We start from the raw sequence: 12,433 nt of genomic DNA, 5'->3' as shown, positions 1-12,433 counted from the left end.
GGCGTTTCAGACACTTCCGGCTCTTCTCAAACTTCCAGATGAGTAGCGCCTTCTAGTGGGCTGGATGACCCCTAGCACGGGTTATTCGAATCTCCTTAATAGTGTTATTATATATTTTCGATTGACATTATATTTTTTATTTTAAACGAGGTGAATTACCAATCGATTTTGAAAGACCCGAGTGGTATTTTTTCTTGTTGTGGTTTTAGAATTGAGTCTTACATTTTATAAGAAAAAACGTCGTGAAGTGTGTGTCGTTTCGGTTTAAACATTTATTTATGTTTAAAAAAAACATTTTTACGTACTGTAGGTTAATGACAGTTTTTTCTGTTTTAAAACCTATTTTTTAATTATTCCAAAGACGTTGGTTAAGAGTTGCGGGGACACCCTGGAAAACTCTTCATGCTCATTATACACACACACACACACACACACACACACACACACACACACACACACACACACACACACACACACACACACACACACACACACACACACACACACACACACACACACACACACACTTACAATGATTGATAATATCGAGTCACCATTTAACCACACTGTGGGACTGTGGGAGGAAATGTGAGTTTCTAGTAATCCATATATCTATCTATTACACAAGAAAAACAGGAGAAGAATCGTTACACAGACATGACCCATATTTATTGATTTCCTTCGAGCTGGATTCGAACCTTGATGTTTTATTACTCGTGTGAAAATAAAGTTTATTGTAATGTCTCGATCTGGACCAACGAGGGCGTACTCGGACAACATTGTAACCAAATGCCAGCGTTCAATGGTCAGTCATCGGTGTGGGTTTAAAATCTTTACATGTAAATGTGTATTTAAAAATTCTATTTTTAATAAAAATAATATAAGCAGGGTTTTTTTTTACGTGTATACACCAAATATAATGAATCTACTCTTATAAATATTCCAAAAAGTAGATAAATAATGTCCATATTTACAACATAATGAACTTAATTTAATTATATTCTTTCATGTACATCAATATTAAATTCCTGATGTTATCACTGCCTGTCACACAATGTGTAGGATGTTCTTTTGAGGACCAGGTCTTGTGTAGTCACTGATCTACAAACACTAAACCAAGTGATGTTCAATGTGTTCAACCTGTTCTTATTGTCACACAAGAGTCTTCATTGTGTAGCTTCTTGTTCGCGACATGGTGTTGACTTCTCTGCCTTCAACTGTGTTGTGTGATGACAACAATCACACACTCGTCGTCGCACAAAAGACCTAAATGAGCTTCAGTGGGTGTTTTTCTGCTGACTGAGCGCATAGAAATTCACCCCATCAGACATAGTTTTGCACAAGTGTTAAGGAAGCATCCCCCTCTTTCTGTGTGTCACCAGACACACCCACACAAGACTGGCGCCAACCAAGTCGCCCGGTTACCCCCCCCTCGTTGACCTCCAATTATGTCATGCGAAAAAGCTGTGTCCTACTGAAAAGCTCGCTTAATCAAACCCAATTAATTCCGCTATTTTCCCTTATTATCCTTGGAAAGGGTCGCGTCTTTCCAATAAGACTGTTAACTCCAGCCGAGGCCCGTTCTGAGGAGCGAAATAATGGACCTCACAATTAATCAATTAGTCATCATGGTTCGGTTGTTCTTACTGACCAGCTGTAAATGGTGATTTAAAGTCACACATTTAAGCAGCTTCCAGAAAACAGAAATTAAAAAAAAAAAAATTGGAATAACATAATATTTATTCAATTTATTCAATTGTCAAATCATAACCAAGTTATCTCAAGACACTTTAGAGTTTAAGCAAGATTATATAGGATACAATAAAAACAGGTCCCATCCAAATAACAATGGTAATTCCCACTATAAATCAATTTAAAACAAAACTTAAACATCGCAAACTTATGAAACAAAACATGTTAGACGACTAACCATGAGTAGTGGTCCCAGGCTATCGACTACTTTGTTAAACTACTTGGGTTTTTTTTCTAAATAAGTAAAACTCACCAACAGGTTTGAGTAAAACAATGAATTAAATAGTCAGTTAAAGTGCAATAAAAACAAGACCGCCTCTGATTTATTCTCATTATGAATACAGATCGCAGTGTTCAAGCTTTGCCTTTACAAAACTTGTTTCCCAGCAACCATTGCTATCAACCACTTTTAAATTGAAGAACAAACTGTTAAAGTTCAGAAAGAGAAAAAGAAAAAAAGTGGTTACAGGAAGAATATTATGTAAAAACAAGACTAAAATACAAGTTTATAAAAGATGTTGGTTCTACAGATCTGGGATGTAATAGCTAAAGTGTTTTTAACGAAGGAACCGCTGCTCGAGGACCAGTAGGTCTGAGAGAGTTGATGATGGTTAAAGAAAGGCAGACACACAGCCAGCACATTAAGAGCTTTAGAAACCAGATGTTAATCTGAAAACCCACATAAGTATTTTGGTCAGAAGTTGACCTTGCAGATGTAAAACATTTATTTCTTTGGGGCTCTGGTGATAACATTGTTACAATAATATATCTCAGAAGTGATACTTAAATAATTAAAACACTTATATCATAATAAGATGGTTTAATGGACTGTTTTGTGCTGATAATTAACAGTAAAGAAACATTTACTCTTGCTTTCTTAACTCGTGACATACTTACAATCTATACCTTATCATCTGCTTCTTACCAGTCTACACATACAACTAGAATAATGAGTCAGATTCACTTAATAACTCACTAGTAAGAAAGTTATTGATGATTTAAAGCAGATTATGATTTGATCATCAATGCCACTTAAGTTTCTCCTGAATATATATATATATATATTTAAAAACCATGTGCTGCTCTTTTCCCAAGCTCGTCTTGGTGCCACTCACTCCCCCCCCGACTCAACGCATGCCTACCCCGGCCCCCTGGCCGCGGCTGAAGCCCCGACCCGGCCCCCTGGCTGAGCGGTGCCAGCAGTTAGTTAGTGTCTGTTCAGGCCCGAGCTCGGCGCTACTCAGCCTAGGGACTAATCCCCGGGCCTGTCAGAGGACCCTGCTCTGAACTCATCCTGCAACACAGGAAAGCGCTCTAATTGGGGGATTTTCTACATCATTAACCCTGATGAGCAGCCACCCCCCTACCCCCCCGGTCGTCCACCCCACCCTCACTTTCTCCTTCACACCTTTCTGCTGCTTTTTATTTACCTATTTTATAATCTCTGTCCATCAATGAGTCTTAACCGAGCCTTAAACGCCACATATGTGGCAGAAGCCTTGAACATACAGGTCCATTAATAGTGTAACTTATCATGTTTTATTCCTCAACAGTTAAAAGGACAATTGAACGCGAACATCATTCGTCTTCCATCCATGCAGTCGTTCACTACTGCGCACCCTGAGTGAGGAGGTTGTGCTCTGGAGTCGGTCCAGGATGAAAGTTTGAAAGTTTGCCAGATTATCCAAGTGTCGCATTTTAGAACACTATCCAATTAAGCTAACATGCCAGCGTTTGGATCCGGGGCACAGTCGGAGGGAGAACATGTCGGATCCACACCAAGGTTTTCGACGACAACCAGACGATGTTTTAAACGAAGGAGCCGATCAATGCGACGATCAGTCATTATCCAGACGACGGGACGTTCAGAGACAGACAGGAAATAACCTAAAGGATGCGTTTGGTGACGCATTTATCGTCAGAATATTGACGCAAACTAGATTTTCTTCAGTAAATCGTTAGGACTTCTGATGACACACGACTCACACGTCAAAGTGCAAAGTAATAAAACTACATCATATAATAGACACTGTTGGTAAGGTAAGGTAAGGTAAGGTAGAACTCAGGAGGTCTCCTTCGGAAAATTGTTTTTTTCGAATAGCCACAGGAAATACAGCATCTTTTCACAAAAAATAAATCAAAATAAAATAAGAACAAGATGCTGGTGCTGTACAGAGGAAGAAATGTACCAATTACATAAACCGTACAGAACTATTTCAAATAACATCTGATGAAGATGAAGACAGAAGAAGAGAAAAGTTCTGCTCCAGCTCCAAATATGATCCTTACAATAGTCCGAGGAAGAAATTGGAACTCACTGAAAACAGATATGAAAAACACGACTAGTTGGAGCTCCTACCGTGAAGCAGATTAATGATGAGAAACTTAGAATGAATATCACAAATACACACAAAAAATTACAAACGTTTAAGGCAAGATTAAGGTTGAAGAAACATGAGTGAAAAAATGGCTGTGTTTAGGATAAACATGAACTTGGTTCTGAGAAGATGATCACGGATTCTTAATATTTAACACTCGTGTTTTACCTCGATTTGTGATTGTTAGATTATATTTGTTATGAACAGTGGTTAAATTAAAGAACTACAGTTACAAATATTTACAGCGTGATCTGAAAATAACCCACTAAAAACAACTGCTTCGCCATCACCACTGGAGAATATTACTGGTCTTTTTAAGATTAAGTTTCGTGAACTCGTGCGTCAAAATATGTCTCGACGTGAATGTCATGAAATATCACCAGATAAAAGTATCACGACATGCAATCATATCGTGATGAAAAAAATATTAAATCCATGTTACCTCAGGGGCTACAAAATAAAAAAAATGGAAAAACAAATGTTATTATCAGGAAATTTCCTCAATGGGACAAGAAGTAGATTAATTTCCAAGAGGTTCCGAAACAAGGCAACTGGACAGTGAAGAGTTTTGGGAGAGTCCAGTGCCTCTCCCTTGAACAACCATGATCCTGATGAATGAGTAACTACATGGACATAAAGTACTGGATCAATGAACCTCCAAATATGAAGACCATAAGAACTGGTTCCAAAAAATTCCTATGGTTTCCCAAATCTCTTGACCGTCCTCTTGCCTTAAGGTTGGAACCTGTTGTCTACCCCGCCCTCCACCCTCACAGCCGGTCGCAGCAGGAGGCCGTCAACACTGAGTCTGGTTCTGCTCGAGGTTTCTGCCTTCTAAAAGGAATGGCACTCAATGTTGAGTTGCTGGGATCTGTTTTTCTTTTTTCTCCACTATAGTCTCACCTAAACTGTAAGTGTCTTGAGATAACTTTGTTACTATAAGACACTTTAAATTTAATTTAATTTAATCAATAAAACAAATGTAAGGGGATAATACTGAGCATTACAATAGAAATAAGTGGCTTGACTAGTTTTTTTTCTAGTCGATATACGTTTCTACATAAGGAAAAAAACGTATGCATCTCATACGACCAAGAACGACTTTGTTGTCTTACACCTAATGAACTACTTCATACTTGAGTAGATTGTGAGAGAAGTTGCTGGACCTGGATCTGATCGGCTCTCTTCGTGCTTCAGTCTCGGCCTTGAAAGAATGTGGGCCGACGTCATATGACCTCTCGTGGATAAAACCCAGTGTAAAAACCATCTGTCAAAATAGTTTTCAATAGGATCCGATACTTTCTAGAGCGACTGTGACGTCATCGAGGCGTTGAAAGTCAACGTAAACGCACAAACAAACATTCCTCTGTCAGAGTACAGTCAGTGGTCCGTCCATATGTGCCCCCCCCATCTGTCCCTGAAAGTGAATCACACGCGGACCTGTTAGCCTCCAACAACATGTGTTGCAGCGGCTGAATCCCTCGGCCTGCCTGGCTGCCCGGGGCAATTAGGGATCCGGACCCTGTGGTCAGAGGCCCCCCCTGGAAAGCTCTGATTGATTGGAGTCTCATCTTCCTAACAGGCTGGCACCCTGCCATCAGACCCCAGAACCGGGTCGGGCGGTGGTGGTTGGTGGTGGTGTTGGGAGGGGGGTCGGAAGAGGAAAAGAGGACTTGTATGACGGAGCGTTACAGCAGAAGAAAGAAGAATGTTTCTGCCCATGTATGTCAGATGATAACGATTATACTGGAGTAATCTTGGATTTCCTTCCTCAGTCTCTGAACGTGTGGACCGTGTGGGAACGAGTGCAGAGGTTAGACATGAAAGCAGAGAGAGAAGGAGATTCTATCAAACTATATTTATTCAATCGCTTTCATTTTCCGTCATACGACATACAACAAAACAAAAAAGAAAAATCACAACATCACTTGAGAAACTAGGACATGTAGGAAAAAAAAAAAAGTCTCCTTTCACAATTGTCTGACGTCTAGTGCAGCTTTATTCATAAACTTTGGCTTATTCTTGGTCGGAAATATTTGCTCGCAAATACTTTCTGACATCATCGTTACGAAAACATTATAAAGACGATTCCCCGGCAACGAGTCGATTGATTGATTGTTCTCGCGGTAAAAAAAAAGGTTGTTATGTTGTGTAAAGTGGGAACAATTAATGCATTTATAACATGAACATGATTTTTTTTTTGTTGAAACCTTTGAGTGCAACAGATGGTTTAAGACATTGTGTCACTAATGATGGAAGCAGCGACAATCGATGTTCCTCCTGCTTTGATTGAGAAGAAAAACAGCAAAATGGTTACAAGGGCCTATTTAGTGCAGCCTGAGACCGTTTCCCCCCTTCAGTTCCAGACAAAGAGGATACACTTGGATCAATTGTGCCGAACAAAGACGAAACTATGTGGGGTGATGCATCACACAGGCCTCTTTCTGCTGCTCCGCACGTACACGCAGCCTCCCAACACTGAGCTGCCAACAAGGTTTTATCCTCCAGCAGCCACTCAAGCACAAACAGGCTTATAGTTTGTCCACTCGTCGCGTCTGCTCTCGTCCATATGTTGACCGACACGGCGACAAAAAACATCTGTACATTTTTGGTTCATACCTACATTTACACGAGACTTGAAATCTGCTTGAGCAGCTTCCTTCAGTCCTTTACTATTTTTTTTTAATCTTTAAAAATATTTAAAAAATGAAGCTTGTAGATCACGGGGTCAATTATTTGCTTTAAGAAATCTGATTTTATATTTTTTTTGTTTATTGTTTTATGGATTTTTGTTTGGTTTCACTTTGAATTCTCGCAATTTTATTGTTATTATATTTTACCCATGCGTTCTATGAATGATAAAATTTTATGTTATTATCTTTATTCCTTAAACATCCGACGTTAAAAACTTAGACAACGCAGAATTTAACATCACAGGCTGCAAATGGCTGCAAGATTACGATCACTGATGTAGATCATCTGTAGTTTTTTATTGTTTTGATTAAAAAAAAGAAAAAAGTTTTTGGTCTTGTAATAATGCTACCGTGCTAACCGTTAGCATGTAGCTTATCTGAAGTCTCATACAACAGTGCTTCTGCTAGCAACAATAAATGTAAGTCTCTTTCATAAAAAAAATATCAATTCAAAGTGTAAAATACTCACATACATCGTTGAAAACTTTAAGAGGACTGAGTTGCAAACAGTTAACATAAAGAAAAATGGACTCCGACTGGACGGAAAGCGACGCTAACAGTTAGCATTATTAGCTGTTAGCCTTTAGACATAAGACATTTTTTTTTTTAAATTTTTTTAAAGAAAGGTTAAGGAGCAAATTTCGAATAAACTGATATTTCCAAGCGATTTGTTGAACCTTAAACTGGACGTTAATAGCTGCAACTTTGGAGATAATTTTGACTCACGACGAACCGAAAACACGACGGGCCTTGAGACGAGGCCACACAGGATGAAGTCAAACATTCAATGCGTTCCCATTGCATTGTAAAGTTGTTTTTTTTAACGTCATCCTGCCGAGGATGAAACACAAAAAACGACATCAATATTCTTCCGTCTCGCACAAGTTTGTTAGTCACATGGGTTGCCAGGTCTTGTCCATAGACTGGATGTGTTCCTTGGCCTTCATCCTGAGGGCGGCTATGCTGGAGCTGCGCTGGTCTATGTCCTCCAGGGGGTATTTGTCATTGTACGCTGGACACTGGTAAGGTGGTGGAGCCATGCTCTGCATCCCCTGACCCATGGTCTGGTGAGGATGGGGACCCGAGTTGAGGAAGCCGTGGCTGGAGTAGCCGGGCTGCAGGCCCTGAGGTGGACCCATGAACCCCGGTATGCTGTGGACCGGCGTGGCGCTGGACAAGGGCGAGGTCAGCCATGGGTCCAGGGGAAGCGAGTTGGACATGGGTCCCATGCTGGTGTGGACCGGCGCCGGGCGGTTGAAGGACAGCATCGTGGAGTCGTGAAGCTTCATCGTGTTGGTGTCCATCTTTTCCTGGCGACGCCATTTGGCTCTTCGGTTCTGGAACCAAACCTGTTGAGGAGATAATGACAGTTTCAATTATTATTTTTAATTTTTGGTGAATTTCTCCTCTTTGTTTACGTCATTGAAAAAGTCTGGGCTCTGACTGGTTAGTACATACTTTACATCTTTAAGTTATTACTTTATAAAGTTCTCCCCCGTCTGAAATCTCAGCGAACGAGAGGTTACGAGAGCGGAGTCCATTATGATATAATAATGGCTTCACTCCTCCTCCAGCCAGTTGTAATCACACCACGCTTTGTTTAAACAAAGAGTCCCTTGGAGTTTGAGACTTCCAGGATTAATGATACGCTGTGACAAACCTTGATGCTTGACCAATCACAGCCGAGCGTGGCGTGGTTACGGTAAACACGATTCAGGGTCGGAGGGAAACGTACCTGCACTCTGACCTCGGGCAGGTTGACCTTCATGGCGAGCTCCTCGCGGCTGTACACGTCGGGGTAGTGCGACTTCTCGAAGGCCCGCTCCAGCTCGTGCAGCTGGTACGTGGTGAAGGTGGTCCGGTTCCGTCGGTGCTTCTTCTTGGGCTGACCGTCCTTGCAGGCGTCCGGAGACTTGCAGTCGTCGCTGTCCACGCTCTTCCGGTGCTCGCTCAGCTCCTCCTCGCACTTGTTGCCGTACACGCCGGCGTCTGTGGACGAGAGTCAAGATATCGGCGAGTCAGCAGGACGTCAACAGTCGGAGCGGTCGCTTGAAATAAAAGAATGTGTGGAGCTTCCAGTAGAGCAGACATTAGTGTGACACCTGCAACAAAAGGCTACTGTAGATCAGTCAAGCAAAGCAATCCCTCCGCGGACTTCAATGGAGCCGGAAAACATTCCTAATCGGATTTATGAACGTTTCTTCCATCGTTTATCTTCTCTCAAGGTAAACTCCGTTAGAGTTTTACACACTGGATGGATTCTTCTGTGGATGGTGAAAACCAACTTCAAAAAAAAAAATCTAACATTTTGTTCATCATGTGTATCTTTGTGGGCTTTAGACTTAAGTTTATGAATAAGAATCAGTATTTGGGGTCATTTATTTGGACTAAAAGAGATGAAATATTAAAGATACACATTTTTTATCCCTTGTGTTATCTTTGGGTCACAGTGAAGAAATTTGTTTTCAGGCCACCGGGTCACTTTGACCCAGAGATAACACAAGAGTTAAACATTTGACACAAATAGTAAAGTTAATAAAAAACAGTGACATTTGACTAAAATATTAAACTTAATATCAAGACTGAAGGTTTACACTGATGACATGGATCAATAATAAGTTTCTTTTCCTCTTTAAACGCTCACAAAAACGTTTCAAATAAAAAATTATATAAATTTGTACACATTTAAAAACACAACTTTTGACTCAAATCAACTTAATAAACACATTAAAAGTAGATATAATCAAAGTAACACTGAAATAAAATATAATTAAAACAATTTAATTTTGTGATCACTTATGTAGATCATCTTCAGATTTATATTGTTTAAAAAAACGTTTTTGTTCTCAACTGTGCTAACAGTTAGCATGTAGCTTATCAGACACAGCTTCTGTTAGCAACAACAACAATTAGTCTTTTTCATAAAATAGTAATTTTGTACACAAAAACATGAGTAATAATAAGATAACTAACGTCGTATTTATTTAGCGGTTTTTGGGACACAAAAAAAGGAAGAAAAACACACAAGAAAGTGTTGAACAAAATAAAAAAACATAACTACACTCAAATATAGTTATTAAACACGTAACAAAATGAGTAAAACAATATACAATTATAATATTTTTTAGTAAAATATAATGCATGAATTAATGTTATCACATGACCTTGTGGATCACTTATGAAACAGGCCTAAACGTAAGAAAAAATAATTATTTTAAAACGTTTTTTTGAAAGAGTTTTTTTCCTGCCCTATGTGACACATGCAAATCTTACACCTGTGTGTTTAATAAAGAAAGTGTTTCAGGTGCAAATGTTTTTATCAGTTAAACCAGCTTTTAACAATTCACTTCCAGGCAAGATGTTGATAATAATAAAGATAATGATGGGACTCACACTAGGGTCATATTCAGGCTCTCTCTGAACAGATACTGACGATACGAGAGGTCGTTCAGAGAAAGAAAAAATGACAATAAAAAAAGATGATGTCAAATGACTGTGAGCTGGTTTCTGTGTATACGATGTGTTGATGGCGATAAAGGGGGGGGGGTGTTCTGTGGAGGGGTAAGTGGGTGCGGAGGGAAAGGCAAAGCAGGATTTGGGGGTTCATTTATCCACCTCTCATTAACCAGCTATGACAAAGGCCAGCCTCTGACAAAGACCGAGGTCAGGTCTGGTTCACTGACCAGCTCTTGGCCTGTCAGCCCATCACCAGGCACCAGTCTGAAGGCTGTTGATCAGCATCTCAGTGTGTGTGTGTGTGTGTGTGTGTGTGTGTGTGTGTGAGGGGGGGGGGGGGGCACTCATTCATGGAGAACTGGGCTGACTTCACAGGATAGCGACACACAAAAGAGTGATGTCATCCGTGTTTACGTACGTTAATCTGACAAAACTAATGTTCTCTCTCGGCCTCGGCTACTGAACTCAAATCCAGAAAACAATTTCTGGACGACATAAATCCTCTCGCCGGGGTTTTATCACGTATTTATCATTTGAGTTTTTTTTTTACCGCGGTGAAAATCAACCACCTGTCAGACCTTGTCCGTGAACACAGCTCCAGATTAAATGTGATTTCAAGACAAAAATGATAGCAATAACACCAGAATCAGCGACTGTACAATCTAATCCGTGCAGGGGAGAAGATTAGGGAAATTCCAGCAGGGAATGGGATCCGCTCGGGGACATAACCCCCCCGACCATCTTGTCCTGTGCTTTATCCAGGCTTGCGACAACATTTTAGAAGCGGTTTTAAAATAACTATATTTGCACGACCTTCAGAGAACGACTGACCTCGTCTACATCATATTTCTTTTTTGAAGTCTCCACATTCCTAAGAGGATTTTAAATCACCTAAAAAAAAAATTGTGTTTAAGTCTAAATTCAAGTGTCGTGGATGCACCAGAGGCTAATTTAACAAATATTAAATGTGTCAATTTAAACTCACTTTACTGCACTATAATTATAGATGTATTTGATAATGAAACGATAAATGGACAAAGTTTTTAAATATTTTGCAATGGGCTGCACCGTCACTGAACTGTTGATCTAAATCATTGTTTCAGCCCAAGTAGAGATAAATATTCAAATCTTATAGATGTTATTCATATTTATCTTACATTTATATTTCTTTTTACTGTTTTGCGTTGATGGATGATACTTTATTTAGTCAGGAAATCTTATTTCTGGTCCACATTTTAAGATAAATATTTAAGTTGAATTATCATTAACCTTGTGTTACCTCCACCACTGCATATTGACTCTTAGATAACGCAAGGGATACCACAAACACATTTGTTTTGGGGCCTCTGGGTCACCTTGACCCTGAGATAACTCAAGTTAACTCAGGTTAACTCAGAAAAGGAAAATTTCACTGAAATCCCGGCCACACTTTTCTTTGCATTGCTTTTGTCGGGTTGAGTTTGCTTTCCAGGGTGTCCCTCGCCTGACCCGGCTAGATAATGACTCTGTGTGACTCACCGTGGTACTGCTCGGAGCCGCTGGTCCTCAGCGAGGAGTGGTGCCCGCTGTAGGACGGGTGCTCCTGCTGCTTCCCGGGCTCCTCCAGGACGTCCATGTCCACCTTCTGGGGCCCCGGGGCCGAGCCCAGGAGGGACTCGTGGTCCTTGCTGAAGCCCAGGATGACATCGATGCTGTGGACTCGGCCCCCCATGGCGACGCCCCCGCCTTTGCCCATCTCGTGGAAGTTGCTGGGCGAGAGGCAGCTGTCGTCCACCATGCTCATGGTGTCCAGCGAGAGATGCATCCGAGCGTCGGGTCACAGGTCCTGAGGAATAAAAGGTCTAATTCGTGAGGTGACAGATCACCGGGTTAACTCAAGTCACCCTCCAAAAACCCTTATGTCCCTCTTAACCTGCTTATCCCGGCAGAGTCACAGGAGGTTACAACATAATCCCCCCAGACTTGAAATGCTACAGTACAACTCCTGCAACTCTCCCTGAACCCACTTTCTACTGGACCCTCCGAGAGAGAAAACCCTTAAAATATTTGATACACACCTTCAAATATCTTCAAGATCATTCTTTTACAGCACGACCTTTCCCTTAACTTGACCCTTAACTCAGTCAAGATGGATTAAAGTCCAGATAAGAGAGA

The 12,433-nt window shown here is 40.7% G+C and overlaps 1 protein-coding gene across 1 annotated transcript; it reads right to left on the bottom strand.

Moving 5' to 3' along the window:
* Positions 1 to 7,693: 7,693 nt before the first annotated feature.
* rx1 (retinal homeobox gene 1) lies at positions 7,694 to 12,093 on the bottom strand. The gene is made up of 3 exons (XM_087782596.1): positions 11,798 to 12,093; positions 8,559 to 8,812; positions 7,694 to 8,172 (listed from the first exon to the last, which is right to left on the bottom strand). Exons 1-3 carry the CDS (start codon positions 12,081 to 12,083, stop codon positions 7,717 to 7,719), a joined length of 996 nt encoding a protein of 331 aa, XP_087638722.1. The 5' UTR covers positions 12,084 to 12,093; the 3' UTR covers positions 7,694 to 7,716.
* Positions 12,094 to 12,433: the final 340 nt, after the last annotated feature.

The sequence above is a fragment of the Callionymus lyra genome, chromosome 2 (genome assembly GCF_982586985.1).
Source record: "Callionymus lyra chromosome 2, fCalLyr1.hap1.1, whole genome shotgun sequence".
NCBI lineage: Eukaryota > Metazoa > Chordata > Actinopteri > Syngnathiformes > Callionymidae > Callionymus > Callionymus lyra.
This window is presented reverse-complemented; position numbering and strand designations above follow the sequence as displayed.

What these genes read in the sequence shown, in the direction of transcription:
- rx1 (XM_087782596.1), bottom strand. Translation starts at nt 12,083, where the DNA reads ATGCATCTCTCGCTGGACACCATGAGCATGGTGGACGACAGCTGCCTC. An exon ending in CGGCTCCGAGCAGTACCACG is followed by an intron (nt 8,813 to 11,797) that starts GTGAGTCACACA and finishes TCTCGTCCACAG; the next exon opens with ACGCCGGCGTGTACGGCAAC. An exon ending in TGCCCGAGGTCAGAGTGCAG is followed by an intron (nt 8,173 to 8,558) that starts GTACGTTTCCCT and finishes TCTCCTCAACAG; the next exon opens with GTTTGGTTCCAGAACCGAAG.